The 16,028-nt window shown below is 43.4% G+C and overlaps 1 protein-coding gene across 2 annotated transcripts in view; it reads right to left on the reverse strand.

The window, feature by feature from the left end:
- Nucleotides 1-231: 231 nt before the first annotated feature.
- DNAL1 (dynein axonemal light chain 1) overlaps nucleotides 232-16,028 on the reverse strand; it is a 38,001-nt gene continuing 22,204 nt past the window's right edge. For both annotated transcript variants that reach the window (XM_033951424.1, XM_033951425.1), the window contains exons 4-8: nucleotides 15,485-15,540; nucleotides 12,283-12,338; nucleotides 4,330-4,456; nucleotides 3,579-3,719; nucleotides 232-1,029 (exon numbers count right to left, since the gene is read on the reverse strand). In XM_033951424.1, coding sequence (XP_033807315.1) covers nucleotides 980-1,029; nucleotides 3,579-3,719; nucleotides 4,330-4,456; nucleotides 12,283-12,338; nucleotides 15,485-15,540 — 430 coding nt within the window. In that variant the 3' untranslated portion in view covers nucleotides 232-979. The remainder of the gene's footprint in view (nucleotides 1,030-3,578; nucleotides 3,720-4,329; nucleotides 4,457-12,282; nucleotides 12,339-15,484; nucleotides 15,541-16,028) is intronic.

Raw genomic sequence — 16,028 nt, forward strand, 5'->3', positions numbered from 1 at the left:
TTTTCTTCTTCAGTTTCACTAATAAAAACATTCCACATTACTGTAACTGTTTTTGCTTGGATATTAAACTTAACTAAGTCTGCCTTTCCAGGTCTTAAATATGAGTAAGCTGACCAAAAGGGATGGAAGACCAGTTTCACAGGAAGATAATAATTATAGAATACAGGAAAAATAAATCACCTATTCTATGAAATACCACTGTAAAAAGAAATGTTTAAAGCACAACAAAAAGCCAAGTAGTATTCTTTATCCTCAGTTTAAAAAAACACACAAAGCTACAATTTATCAGTCAGAAAAAGTGTAGTGTATGAATCATTAAAAATATACCTTTAACACCCTTTGTAGTAACATGTAATCTAATACCTTGGGTTCACGTGATCATTATGTGGCAGAGCTTTAGTTGCCTTCTGTTCAGATTAACCAAGTCAGTTTAATGGTAAGCATAGCCCAAAATAGCTGCTGTTCACAAATCACATACCTCAAAATCCTAATTCAATGATTCTCAGCTTTAGTCCTTGTGGCCCCCCAAACAAGGCTAGTTTACAGAGAAACCACAATACATATGCAAGAGCTATATTTACATTATGTTTTATCTAATAATATGTCTCTAGCAGACTCTGAACATAAGACTAGTGCTAGAGCCATACGAATTAGTGCCCTAGTGCAAGAAGGCAGGGATAAGTCCTGGCACAGATACAGCTATACCATGCCTAAGTTAACAGAAAAGAAAGAGGCATAGCTCCAGTGATTTTCATGCTACCTCCAGAAGCATCCAGGTTTGTGCAATTGATGCAGTCTCTGATATCTGAAAAACAGATGTTCCTTTCAAAAAACAAAAATTAATTTAAAAAAGGAATTGTAGCAAACTTCTAAAAAGTCACTTTTTGCTCAAACTCAAATTTTATAAAAATTCTTAAAAAAAATAAATTTTATAAAAATTTGTTGAAGATGCTTAAATAAAACAAAGGTTGGTTGTATGTTAGTTTTCTCCTTCACCTTCATCTTCTTCTTGTTTAATAACTGGAGTTCCTGAAAGCAACAGTAAAAAGATTTCTGAGATCTGACAATCAGAGAGATTAAACATGCTCTCAGGCACAGACGTATATGGCTGCTAAAATGTTGGCAAATGTTACAGAAAATCAGGAAAGGATCCATTCATTCACAACATTGGTACATTGGTAGTTTTTTTGGTTTTTTTTAAAGACTTTACATTTACATGCAAAAATTAAATTTCAGAAATGGACGGTAAATGCAAAACTTTACCACACTTTAAATAGGCCTCAAAATCAGGTAAACTAACACTCATGTAGACTACGAGTAGTGATACTGGTATTATAGCAAGCAGACACAAAAACAAGGGGTAATGAATTATTGCAACAGTTTGCTTGGTAGCAATGAAACTGGAGATTTTCCCAAAGATTTCTTTGGAAAACAGGGCTCTACAAAAAGAACGGGTAAAAAAATAAAAAAGCAGCATTACTATACAATATATACTATACTTAAGGTGACCATATGTCCTGTTTTGAATGGGACAGTCCCGTTTTTGGATCCCCTGTCCCATTGTCCCCACACAAAGCTTTGGGACACCAAAATGTCCCGTTTTCAGGGACAGTGTCCCGAAACTGTGCGCAGGAACAATGGGACAGGCAAACGCTTCCTGTCCCTCCCTGCCGCAGCAAAAAAAGCGCCTCCCTCCAGGACCGATTTAAACCTCCCCCCCGGTCCGTCACCGCTGCTCCTCTGCTTATCTCCCTGCTGCTAATCGCGCCCAGAAGCCTTCTTCCCGACGACAATTCTGACGTCGGAGAGGACGTTCCGGGCCAGCCAATCGCTGCCTGGCTGGTCCGGAACATCTCTGATGTCAGAGTTGAAGTCGGGAAGAAGGCTTCTGGGCATGATTAGCAGCAGGGAGGTAAGCAGAGGAGCAGTGACGATGGACCAGGGGGGAGGTTTAAATCGGGCCTGGAGGGAAGCTTTTTTTTTCCGCGGTAGGGAGGGAAGGAGGTAGGCAGGCAAGTTGGCTGGCTTTGGCGCGGCAGAGAGGTAGGTAGGTAGGCAGTCAGGCTGGATTGCTGGCTTTGGGGGAGGTAGGCCGTTAGGCTGGCTCTGGGGGAGGTAGGCAGGCAGGCTGGCTTTGGGGGAGGCAGGCAGGCAGGCTGGCTTTGGGAGAGGCAGGCAGGCTGGCTTTGGGGGAGGTAGGCAGGTTGGCTTTGGGGGAGGCAGGCAGGCTGGCTTGGGGAGAGGTAGGCAGGCAGGCTTTTTGGGAGGGGGTGGGACAAAGGCTGGAAGGCAGTGAGGGGGACATAGGAAGGAGGGAGGAAGGAAGGAGAGAAAGAGGCAGAGAAAGGGGGGGTTGTAATTAGAAGAAAGACCAGAGAGATAAAGGCCTGGACCAAAGGGAAAAGACAGTAGGCAGAAGCAGGACTTTGGGAGGTGCAGACAGAGGGGGAGAGACCCTGAGGAAGAGCAGAGAGAGGCAAGATCATAACAGAGAAGGGTGAGAGAAGGAGACCTGGAACAAAGGTACAAAGGAGAACTGACACTGGATCTGGGGGCACTAACATAGGAAAGGGCACTAAGGATATAGAAAGGAGGCGCTGGGGACACTAAGGACATAGGAAGGAGGCACTGGGGGGCACTAAGGACATAGGAAGGAAGGATAGAGGGAATAGAAAGGGACAATTGTTGGGCCTGAGTGCAGAAAGAAATGAAAGAAAGGATGCACAGTCAGAAGGAAATGCAACCAGAGACTCATGAAATCACCAGACAGGAAAGGTAGGAAAAATGATTTTATTTTCAATTTAGTGATCAAAATGTGTCAGTTTTGAGAATTTATATCTGCTGTCTATATTTTGCACTATATTTGTCTATTTTTCTATAGTTACTGAGGTAACATCTTTGAAAACCCCCCAAATATAAATAATTAACATTTTCTCTGCGTATAGGGTACTTTGTGTATTTTTTAATTTTATGGTCACCATTATAAAATAATAAGATATTGTGTGTACATGAAAAACGAATGGAAGAAATTGTGGGTGGGGCTAGGGTGGGATTGGGGGCGGGACTAAATATTAATAGATGTCCCATTTTGATGAAAAAAATAAATGGTCACGTTAACTATACTATACAAGTCTTATATCCTGCAAATTTTGACAAGGATTCAATTCTGCTAACAAAAAAATTTATACAATGATTAACAATAGGAACGGTTAATGAGGCAGTATAGATCAGTTGAGAGAGATATACTGGACAGTTATCTATAAGGAAAAGAGATATGTCTTTAGTGTCTTCCGGAAGTGGAAGTAAAAAGGAAGATGTCGGAGAGATATTGGGAGGTTATTCCAAAGTATGGAGCTTAGAATTTGAAAGCTGACTTGAAAAGCTCTTTTCAGCAGACTTGTTGCGGTGATGGGAAGGGGATTTAAAACTGCATTAACTTTGCTCCTTTGAAGGGACACACATTTTGGTACTACCCATGCCAGTATTTCACTCCCCTGGAATGTGTGCTAACAATCATCTCTCTCAAAGTAATGCAAGGAATGTTCTGCTATGTACTAATGGCTGTACCCAGTGCTCACCATCTAGTTTTTTCAGTTTGGGAAGACGTTTGGTTGCTTCCTCCAGCCAGTTTCCCTCTGAAGAGTGTTTCTCTTCCAGTGGATTACCAACAAATACAAGGTCCTCCAGTACAGGCAAGTCTCCCAGTTTTGAAAACTCTCCTGCAGCCAGAAAAAAAAGACCATTTAGCAATACTATCCCTCCTCCCCCACCTCCACTCCCTCTAAGACTGATCCATGCATCTGCTTCTTAGATTCCATCTTACTGAGCACGTGGACTGTGTGACATCTGCAGGGGTTCTGTTAAGGACCTTTACAGCAGCCCTCCTCATCCCCATTTAAATTTATTACAGTGGGACCGAGTACAGAGGAACTTTCAAGAACCTGAAGCACAAGTGCTTCTGAAGACTAAAATACAAATTAGGGCCAAAAAGGAGATGTTCTATATCTTTAATTAATTTTGTTGTCAATGTATGTTAAAGGTGGGTTAGGTTAGGGTAGTCTGATTTCTTTTAATTGGTACTTAGCTCAATTCTAGATCATGTGAATTAGCTTTGTACCTTGCCCTATTTTTTGACTCTCATATGGTCAATCCCAGATTCAATATCCAAGTTACAGCTTCATGCTGTCTTCTTTAGTAAAATTGAATCTAACTGTTCTGCTGTCACACTTAGTATATACTTCTAATCAGCAGCTATTTCTGGTTCTACTTGTATATTTCTCCATCTTTGGAGCTGAATATAATTAGTATAAGGAGACAAGCCAGACTTACCCCAGTCTTTTACCAGGTTGTTTGATAAGTACAGAACTTTCAGCTTCTTCATTACATGGATTCCTTTCAGTTTCTCAATCAGATTGTATGATATCCACAACTCTTCTAGCAAGTCTCCAACTGCTTCCTGAAACACAGTAGAATGAGGCTTTTCACATACGGGAAAAATGTTGTGCCAGAGAAGTGGTTTTACTTCTGAGGATATCTTGCTAATGACTAAGACCCAAATTCACTAAAGATAGCGACTCAATCGTTGGCCGATCCTCTGGCCGATTTTCAAACAGCGATTGATGCACTATCAAATTTGCATGCAAATGACTTGACCCAGAAAGAAGGGAAGACCAGATGCTGGACCTACAAGTGGGGGTGGGGGATGATAGAGTGAGGTGGTAATAGAGACAAAAAGCACAGTTACTTATCGTAACAGGTGTTATCCAGGGACAGCAGGCAGATATTCTCACATGTGGGTGATGTCATCCACGGAGCTGGATGCGGACAGCCTCGCAAGCAGACTTGCTTGTAAAACTTTAAGAAAGTTTGCGATTGCCGCACTGCGCATGCGCGAGTGCCTTCCCGCCCGAGATAGGGCACGCACCTCCTCAGTTCAGATAGCTATCTAAGAAGCCAACCAGGGGAGGGGGGGGGGTTGTAAGAATATCTGCCTGCAGTCCCTGGATAACATCTGTTACGGTAAGTAACTGTGCTTTTTGTCTCTTTTACCACCTCACTCTATCATCCCCCACCCCCACTTGTAAGTTACAGTAAGTAACTGTGCTTTATCTTAGGACAAGCAGGCAGCATATTCTCACATGTGGGTGACCTCCAAGCTAACCAGAATGGAATGGTGGGAGTGTTGGCAATTTAGGAGAATACATTTTGTAAAACTGCCTGGCCGAAATGGCCATCCCGTCTGGAAAAAGAATCCAGACAATAATGAGAGGTGAATGTATGAACCAAGGACAAATAGGCAGCTTTGCAGATTCCCTCAATAGGAGTGGATCTAAGGAAATCTACTGATGCCGCTATGGCTCTGACTTTATGGGCTGTGACTTGACCCTGTAGATGCAGTCCAGCCTGAGCATAGCAAAAAGAGATGCAAGCAGCCATCCAGTTGGAGATGGTGCGCTTTGCAATTGGATGTCCCAACTTGTTTGGATCAAAGGAGACAAAAAGTTGAGGAGATCTTTTTTTTTGTAAATCTTTATTGAGTTTCTAAAGCTAACAAAAATGCAATATAATATCTATACAAATAATATTAATCATATATGCATTTATAATCAATCAAAATTCATACAACAAAAAAAAACAAACCCCACCCAACCAACATTTCATAAGGGAATGGAATCATACAAAGAAATACCCCCCTCCCACCCTACCTCTCCCTGGGTGTGTGCGCAATGTACCAACAGGAACAAAGGAAAAAACAATTACAATGAATCCATAAAAGAAATCAAAGGGCCCCAGATTAACAAATCTCTTAGTATGTCCCAATATATCCGCGTTCATTTTTTTCAAATCTATAAATTAAACATAAATTTGCCCACCAAAAATTAAAGTTAAGGTGATCGCAGTTCTTCCAGTTGCGCATAACCATTTGTATGGCTACCCTGGTCATTATAAGGAAAAACCGCCCTCGATATCTGTCCAATGAGGAGCTGAGGAGCAGATCTATGTGGCTTAGTGAGTTGCAAGTAGAAAGCCATAACATGCTTACAGTCCAGAGTAGGAAGAGCTGTTTCTCCAGGATGAGAATGAGGCTTTGGAAAAAAACACTGGAAATACAATGGATTGGTTGAGATGAAATTCTGAAACCACTTTTGGTAAGAATTTAGGATGAGTACAGAGGACTACTTTGTCATGATGGAATACTGTGAAAAGTGGGTCCACTACTAGAGCTTGTAGCTCACTGACTCTGCGAGCAGACGTGAGAGCAATGAGAAAAAAACACTTTCGAAGTGAGATATTTGAGATGAGCTGAAGCCAATGGTTCAAAAGGAGGCTTCATCAATTGAGCAAAAACAACACTGAGATCCCAAACCCTGGAGGTGGTTTGAAAAGTCCTTTCATGAATCTAGAAACCATAGGGTGAGCTGAGGGGTTTCCCTTCATAGGCTGATGGAAAGCAGCAATTGCACTGAGATGGACTTGAATAGATGTTGATTTGAGGCCTGATTAAAATAAATGCAACAGGTAATGCCAAACTGAAGACAAAGAGGTAGATTGAGGCTCCTGGTGATGAATGGTGCACCAAGCAGAAAACCTAGTTCATTTCTGGTTGAAACATTGCCTAGTGGCAGACTTCCTAGAAGCCTTTAAATGTTCTTGACAGATTGAGAAATCTGTAGAGTGGCAGTTAGGTTGAGAGGTACAAAGCTGTCAGGTGTAGAGACTGTAGATTGGAATGAAGTAGAGACCCCTGATTCTGTGTAAGCAGAGATGAAAAAACTGGTAGAAGTAGTGGCTCCCTGCTGCTGAGTTGAAGCAGAAGGGAGAACCACAGTTGTCTGAGCCACCGAGGAACTATCAGAATCATGGTGGCATGTTCGTGTTTGAGTTTGACAAGTGTCTTGGGACTGAGAGGAAATGCATATAGGAACTAATTTGTCCATTCCAGAAGAAAAGCATTAGAAAAAGCATCTGCCTCAAGGTGATGAGGAGAGTATATCCTGGAGCAGAATTGAGGCAGTTTGGTGTTGTGGAGAGACGCAAATAGATGTATCTGAGGAGTCCCCCACTGAGAAAAAATGTGAAGGAGAGGTGAGGAATTTAGTGTCCATTCGTGAGGTTGCAGAAGATGACTCAATTTGTCCGCCAGACAGTTTTTCGCTCCTTGACTATAACCCGCTTCAGAAAGGCGTTGTGAAGGATTGCCCAATTCCACACCTTATGAGCTTCCTGGGAGAGAGGGAGAGATCCCATGTCTTCCTGCTTGTTAATGCAGTACATGACAACTTGATTGTCGGCCCGAAAAAGGACTACTTGATCTTGAAGAAGATGCTGAAAAGTTTTGAGAACATTGAAGATCACTCTGAGTTCCAAGAGATATATGTGACACTAACTAGAGAATGACACGGTGAAAAAATTGGTCCCCGTCACCGCCCCGTCCCCGTCTCACCATCCCCGTCACCGCCCCGTCCCCGTCTCACCATCCCCGTCACCGCCCCGTCCCCGTCTCACCATCCTCTTCACCGCCCCGTCACCGCCACTGCCACCCCATTCACCGCCCCGTCACCGCCACTGCAATCCCATTCACTTTTCTTTATTTACGTATAAAGGAAACATTCTTTAAAACTTTAAAACTTAGTTAAATATTAGTTAATAACTATACAAAAACAAAACACGCAGAGAAAAAATTAATTAATATAAATTCTCAAAACTGATACATTTTGATCACTAAATTTAAAATAGTTATTTTTCATACAGTTTTTCAATCACTAATCTTCCACCACCCCTGGGGCTAGCAATGCAAAAACAAACACGACATGTACTTTAAATGCTTACAATGTTAGCCTATATGGTAATTAGACGCGGCCGCTGTACCTAATCGCGGCAAAGATCTCCCTGCCGTGATTAGCATAGTGACCGCGGCTACGGCTGCAAGTCTCCCCTCCCCCCAGCGATCACGGCAGGAGGGCACCCAACCCCTCCTGTAGACCCCCCCAACGGCCCTCCCGACAATCACAGCAGAAGGGTACCCAACCCCTCCTGCCGGTCCTCCCAATGGCCTCCCCTAAGATCGCCGGCAGGAGGGTACCCAACCCCTCCTGCTGGACCCCCCCCCCAACGAACCCTCCCACCCCGGAACCCCCTTAGTCTTACTTTCCAAGTTGGACCGGACGGCTCCTCACACGTATGGCCAGCAGGCTTGCCTCCGTCCAAATGAGGCGGGCCCGCCCCTACCCTGCCCAACCCACAGGATCCTAGGGCCTGATTGGTCTAGGCACCTAAAGCCACTCCCTCTATAGGAGGGGCCTTAGGTGCTTGGGCCAATCAGGCCCTAGGATCCTGTGGGTTAGGCAGGGGAGGGGAGGGGCGGGCCCGCCTCATTTGGACGGAGGCAGGCCTGCTGGCCAGACGAGCGAGGAGCTGTCCGGTCCAACTTGGAAAGTAAGACTAAGGGGGTTCCGGGGTGGGAGGGTTCGTTGGGGGGGGTCCAGCAGGAGGGGTTGGGTACCCTCCTGCCGTCGATCTTAGGGGAGGCCATTGGGAGGACCGGCAGGAGGGGTTGGGTACCCTTCTGCTGCGATTGGCAGGAAGGGTTGATCTGACAAATGAGGAGCACGGTGAAACACAGGTAAATAGCGGTTCCTAGAAGGGGGTACATTGGCCCGCGGGGACAAACCTGTTCACCGTTTCCGCAGTCGGTGAATGGCCTTGTCCCCGTCACTGCAGCGACTGCTAGTTTTCTTCCCCGTTTTCGGCGGTGACCCGCGGCTTAAATGCGGTGGCCGCGGGTAAACCGTCACCGTGTCATTCTCTAACACTAACGATCTATGTTGAACCAGTGGCCTTGAGTACTGAAACCATCGAGATGAGCCCCCGAAGGGTAGGTCGAGAAGAGGACCTTCTGATGAGGGGGCATTTCTGGAGAGATTGGAAAAGAGCATCCACCATTGGAGAAACTGTCTCAACGAAGAAGTCACTGTAATGTGCTGAGAGAGTGGGTTGAAAGCATGCGCCCACTGAGATGCCAGGATCCACTAAGGCAGCGGTCTCAAACATGCGGCCCAAGTGCCACATGTGGCTCTCCAAGTTTTATTTGCGGCCCGCGGTCTGGACGCGATCATTCTCTTCGTTTTGGAGCAGCAGCGTGTCTGGCCAGCTCATTCCGTTCAAAGCCGCGGGTTGGCAGCTCCTTGCACTATCCATGGAAGAGCCGGCCAGACACGCTGCTGCTCCAGTGGCGTACCAAGGGGGGGGGGGGCGGACCACTGTTCTCCCTAGAGTGCGGTTCGCGGCTCGTCTAGAGCAGTGGTGCCCAACCTGCTTCCCTTCCCTTCTCATCGCTGCCATCGGGGAACAGGCAGGCACCATGTATGTGAAGTTGTGCCAGAGTGGAATGCATATGCTGGAACTCTGTCAGGTGATGCTCTGGAAGGTCCTTGAAAAAAGTGGGCATATCATTGACTCAATATTTGAGATATGATGTAAAGACAAAGTTGTAGTTTAAAATTTTATTTGTTATCATAGAATTTTGATACCAGGCATCGGCCAAATTGATCCATGGCCCTTCCCTGTCGGCCAGGTGGGACTGCTGGATTGGTTATTTTCAAGGAAGACCCAACAAAAAGAGATTGATGGAATAGTTGAGACTTTTCAAATCCGATACAGTGAACCATTTGATATCAAGATTCCAGTCTTGCTGGCACAGCAGGAACGGAATAAGGTGTAGCAAGATTTCTTTTGAAAGTTTGAGTAAAAATGCCATTCATGGGTAATTTTAATGAATTAGTAGGAGTATGAGATATACTCAGTTGGCAAAAAAATAGAGTAAAGGACATTGAAGCAGAAGAGGGGAGATCCCATTGAGTCGAAGTCGACCGGGAACTCCTCGAAGTACATTTCACGGTAGAGAAAGAGGGTGAAGCCTCTGTGAAATAATAATACCTGTCCATGGGCAAAAAAGAACCAGCTGATGGAAAACCACAGGAGAAGGACTCAACTGATGAAAGTGGTTCTGCTGTAGATTTCCTCGAGAAGGAAGGTGGCTGGCTCGAGGATTGCCTATGCCTCAAGAGACAAGGTCTGTCTCGGGAAGAGGACCTGGGTCTCAATGAATACCTCGACAGATGGTATGGAGATGAACTGTGTCTCAGAGAATGAGGTAGTGATCTCGAATGCAGTCTCAATGAGGAATGTTGAGGAGTCGTCACCCTGTGCCTTGAAGAGTTATGCCTTATGCCTTATGCGTAGAGTTAGGGCTGGAAGATAGAGATTGAAGTCGAGACACTGAAAAGGACTCAGCTCCTTGTACAGACATATCTCGAGACACTCGTAAAGATTCAACTCCTTGCATAGAGTGTATAGATTGATCTTGAAGCACTATGAAGTACTTGACTCCTTGTATAGAGTATATTGGTTGTTCTTGAGATACTCGCAAGGACTCAACTCCTTGTATAGAGTGTGTTGATGTTTCTCAAGGCACTCTCAAGGACTCGACTCCATATATAGTGTGTGTTAGATTTTCTCGAGACATTAGCAAGGACTCGACTCCTTGGATAGAGTGTGGTGGAGTTTCTTGAGGCACTCTCAAGGACTCGACTCCTTGTATTACTACTGAATGCACAGGCTGGCCTGCAGGAAGCAGGGTCAAGACAGGAGTGAATTTGGCAAGCATATTACCAAGCTCCTGATGCAGAATAACTTCTAACATTGCAAAGCCGGCACCAAGACCACTGAAGCTAGTACAATTGGTGTGGCTATAGACTCCAAGGAAGACGACCTTGAGGAAGAGTCTTGCCTCGATTTCGAGACACATGTCCTGGAGATCCCCAGACCCACCGGACCCACTGGTTCTAGAGGTGGCATGTCCATAAGGGTTGGCTGAGCTATCATAGCTGAAGGAGTCACCAAGGATAACGGCTTTCCAGTGGAAGAATTAGCTGAGCTCCCCAAAGGCGAAGACTCCCTATAGAAGGGAGATTTGATTGAGGTTGAAGATTTTGACCCCGTTTCAGGACTCGAAGACAGTGGTAGCACAGCGGGCGCCCGACTCCAACCGAGGTCAGGCTATACTTCGTAACCCTGAGACCGCCCGGAAGTGGAATGAAACAAAACTGAAGCCGCACGTAGGCCCCACTGAAGTAAAAGAAAAAAACTAAATATATATATTTTTTAAAAAGAAACGTGCAACAAACACAGTGACTCTGCAAAGAAAAATACACGAGCCGCGGTGAGAGAAGGCACGAGTAGAACTAAGTCTAGTGCAGAGCGTCGAAACAAGTGACTTGTCGGCTCCACGGAGAACTGAGGAGGCACGCATCCTACCTTGGGTGCGAAGGCACTTGCGCAAACTTTCTTAAAGTTTTACAAGCAAGTCTGCTTGCGAGGCTGTCCACATCTGGGCTCCATGGATGATGTCACCCACATATGAGAATATACTGCCTGCTTGTCCTGGGATAACTATTTTTACAGTAACTCTCAAGCAACCAGAGACTACTACCACCAATCCCCATGGTTGCCAGATAGCTGAGACTCTACTGTAATCCAGGTCAGAGACTGAAATGATCCGATAACATCAAAAGCATTTGTTAAATTCACTCAGCACTCTCTAATATGGAGGGGAAAATAGATGATGCTAAGACAAAGGGCTCAATTGCCCAGGGAGGTCGAGTAACTAAGATATTGAAAACAGTTAATGCTCTTGGATGAAAAAAGGGCTTGAAGTTGCCTGAAAGCCAAAAAAATACAAGTTGAAAAAAATTAACCAAAGTTGGATCAAATATTGGAACATGAGAAAAACAATGAAATATGAGGAAAATTTTCAAAAATACGTATGGAAAGACACAAAAAAAGGGAAAATGTTTGATGCGCTGAAGAGAAAACTGAAGACATAGCTTCTCAGCTGCATGGAAAACAAAAGAACTTTCATGGAAAACTAAAGAACTGATGATCCCATGAGTAATGTCCGGCAGGAAGGGACTGGCTCATACGCAGTATGGGCACTGCCTAAAGATTTAAAGTGACAGTGTCCATACTGGGTTCTGTGGATGACATCACCCACAAGTAAGAATATTATGCCTGCTTTCTAAAAGGACAGTGAGGTAGAAAAAGACATTTAAAATATTTGGTCCAAATCAATGCTGTCTATTCCAAGTTCTTTCACTGAATCAAGCTGATTTACTACAGTCACAGAGATATAAGCTCTTAGAATCCAGAACTTTCACTCAACAGAGCAATATATAGAAGCTAGCACAAATGGAACAAATAGGAAATGAAAAGAAGAAAACGCACCAGTCCATTAAGATTCTTTATGTTGTTTCTCCCTAAAGACAAGATTCGCAGGTTCTCTAAATAAAACAGAAAAAGGTTCTGATATATGTATGAAGGACTCAATCCAGGACATCAAGCAACAATTAGTAGGTATAAAAAGCTGTTACAAACATGAAAAAATTGGCACTACAAAAAAGCAAAAACCTGAACTTTGTAAGAGTATAGTGAATCCCTGTTTTAGCAAAATATGTTTCCCAAATGTACCACTGCTCATAGGTATATTATTAAAGCTTAGCATGTGCTAACAAGTACCATGTGGTCCATAGGTGTAAAATAGGATGCACAGCACTAAATACACATTAAAGCTTTAGTAAAAGCCCCATATTCTTCAAAAAGATGCATGCTTTAATTCAAAAGGTAATCATCCAGGTGAGATTTGGTTTCAGTTCCTTAATATATTTCCCTACATCTGTAATGCCCCCTTGTATCTGATATATTATTTCATGCTTTTTAAAAAGACAAGCGTGGTACCCCAGCCATTTTGCCAGTGCTGGGTTGAGTATGGGCAGACATTAACCCCCTCTTATACAAAGCTACGCTAGTGGCTGCCGCGTGGTAACAGCCCCGAAGCCCATAGAAATTTAAAGGGCTTCAGGGCTGTTGCCGAGCGGCTTTGTAGAAGAGGGGGTTGAGCATGGGTATTGGCATGAGCTTAATTGGCAACTGCACTCATAAAGCTGCAGTTGCCAATTAAGCTGCTAGGTTTCACTCAAGGTGTACAAAAATAACAAAAATATGGAAAATGAACGCATAACACCAGGTTCACCAAAATATTTAATTTTATTGTTTTTATTTTTCCATCATGAAACTCAAAAGAATAAAGAATAGTTGCGTTAGCGGGAGGTTGTTATAGTTGCCAAAATGCTGGCCTTCTGATAACGAGCTCAACTCGATACTTCGAAGCTCCCCATTATATACCTTAAGTCCAGTATGACATCATTGGCCGTGTGGGCCAATCAAAACTAACAGAGGTGGTCTTCAAAGTTAGAGAAAGAAAATTCCTCTACATGTTTAAAAGTTTCAGAAATTACATTTGTTTTGTTTACATTCATTTCTGAATATACATTAACATTTATAACATATCCAATATTCTTTTTTGTCCTTTTCCAAAAAGGTATATTAAGAGAATCTGCATTTGTTAAAAAGGTGCTGAGATATTCTCAGCCCTCAGAGAAAAAGACAGTCAAGGAGAAGGAGGGGCTGTTTCCCCCTCTCCCTGAGCTGACAGCTTCAAATTTCACTGATCCTCACACAGAAGCCTTCCTATGTTGGAGAAAATTTGGAACAGCAGTCTCTGAGACTCTGACATTTCCAGATGTTGTGTTCAGGATTTTTTCCTTAGTATTTTTTATATAAATCATTTCATTTTAAATACAAATTCTTTCATATCCATTCATACTTGGGGCCCCAAACATTCATAATTTCATTCATAGCTTCACACATTATATGTCATTCATATTTAATGCATGTTATATCTCAGTTTGGGATACGTAATCTAATATGCTCTTCCTAAACAGCCTAAGGCACATCTGGTATCAATTAGAACCACGATGCTAGAAGCGGGAAACCTGAACAAAGAAAAGCAGAGAGAACAAAGAAGACAGAAAGACAGAACCCAAAATGGAGTTCTTAATACAAGCTGGAGTTCTTCATCCCTCTAGAAATATGTTATCCATTACCTGATTTCCTCTATGATTCTTGCCCACCTAACACCTTACACAAATAGTGAATTCCCCTTTTCCTATGCTTTATATCGATTTCCTGGTCTTTTGTTTATCATCCTGACTTTTTCAAAATTTTAAATGTGTTTGCATGTATATAAGACCCTCTGATCAGGACTAGGAAGGTCTCTGTCACACCCTGCTAACGCTTCTGCGTAGTATGCGCCAACTCAGGCCTCTTCAGGGTAAGACTTTTTTTCTGCATATATTATGTTACCATGTAAAATGTCTTTTTCTAAGGTTGGTTCTGTGACTCAGCTGTTGCACTGTACGATACAAGTCAGATTATAGTTGAGTCTCTTGTTCAAAGATCTGGATAAATCTAACAATGCCTAGTTTGTACAAAACATTTGCAAGATATCTAATATTTGAGCCTTATATCTTTTAACTAAAGTTATAAACGAACACTTACAATCTGGATAGCATCTGACATGCTTTAAATTTCTTTCACTGGTAAACATGAAGAATACAGTAGAATTTCAGCTAACCAGCATTCAATTAACTGGCACACTCAAACATCCAGCAAAAAAAATTGCTGGCCAAAAAATGTCTCCCACACTCCTCAGACAACCTCCAAACAACCCTCCTTCCCTCCCTCAAGCCCTTAAAGCAGCAGGCAGACACAAATCTCCCTCCAGCCCCTGAAGCAGCAGCGACAGCCATCCTGACAACCCCCCCCCCACTCCAGGCCCAAGGCAGCAGCGGCAGCTGATCCTGACTCCCTCAGCCCTGAAGCAGCAGCAGCAGCCAATCCTTGACAATTCCCCTTCCTCCCTTACCGAGACAGTAGTTGCAGCCGGTGAACAGAAGAAGCGCTGTAAACAAGCTGCAGTCCTGGTAGGGCCTTTCCTCTGCTATGTCACTTCTGATGCAGCAGAAGAAAGGCCCTGTTGGGGCTGGCCAGAAGCAGCCTGTTTATGGCGCTTCTTCAGTTCACCGGTTGCTGCTACTGCCTTGGTAAGGGAGGGAAGAGGGTTGTCAGGATTGGCTGATGCTGCTGCCTCGGGCCTGGAGGGGGGTTGTTGTTAGGACCAATCTACTGCTTAGAGGGCCAGAGGGAAGGAGTGGTGTGTCAGGAATGGCTGCCTGCTGCTACAGTACTTTTTTTTACAGTAACCCTCAAGCAACCAGAAAAACAGTTATCTGTCATCCACCAATCCCCAAGAGTGCCAAATAACTGAGAGTCTACTGTATCAATAACATGAGAAAGAAATAGAGGCAGAGAGAAAGGGCAAGAGTGCCTTTCATTCATCTGTAACTTTGTTTCCTGTTATTTTAAATTATCCTGCTATTCTACATTGCAATTTTCAAGTGTCTTTGCAGGGCTGCATAGGAAGAGTCCTTTTGAAAATTCAGATTGCTACCATAGCAAAAGTATTGCCAATATTTACACCGAGATGTACTACCATAAACCATGAATAAACTCAAGTGGAATTACTTACTCAGGCCATTCAGGTTGGCTATTTTTTCAATGCAGTTTGTAGAAAGGGACAGCTTCCTTTGAAGAGACAGTCAAAAAATGTTTATAGTGAATGTAGAAGCTTCATAAAAAGCAGATCAAATTCTACTAGGCATCAAAAAATGGACATGCAAGAAACAGTGATGGCATTTGTTCTTTTTACTTTTTCACATATATCTGGAAAACAGGGGAAAATTCAGCTTCCATTGAAATTGTTTAGCACAGTGTTTCTCGATCCAGTTCTCAGGATACACTCAGCCATTTGGGTTTTCAGGATGTGCACAATGAGTATGCATGAGAATATATGCATGCACTACCTCTATTGTATGCAAATCTATCTCATGCGTATTCATTGTGGATATCCTGAAAAAAACCAAACTGTCTGGGTGTGCCTAAGGACTGGTTAAGAGTAAAGGTTGTCTAATACAAGATCTTTTTGACACTGTGTCTTTCTTTCAGGTGACCAAATGGTCTAGATATTTGGATTGTCATTAAATTAGGCTGAAAAAAAAGCAATCAAAACCTAC

Source organism: Geotrypetes seraphini, chromosome 7, assembly GCF_902459505.1.
Source record: "Geotrypetes seraphini chromosome 7, aGeoSer1.1, whole genome shotgun sequence".
Classification (NCBI taxonomy): domain Eukaryota; kingdom Metazoa; phylum Chordata; class Amphibia; order Gymnophiona; family Dermophiidae; genus Geotrypetes; species Geotrypetes seraphini.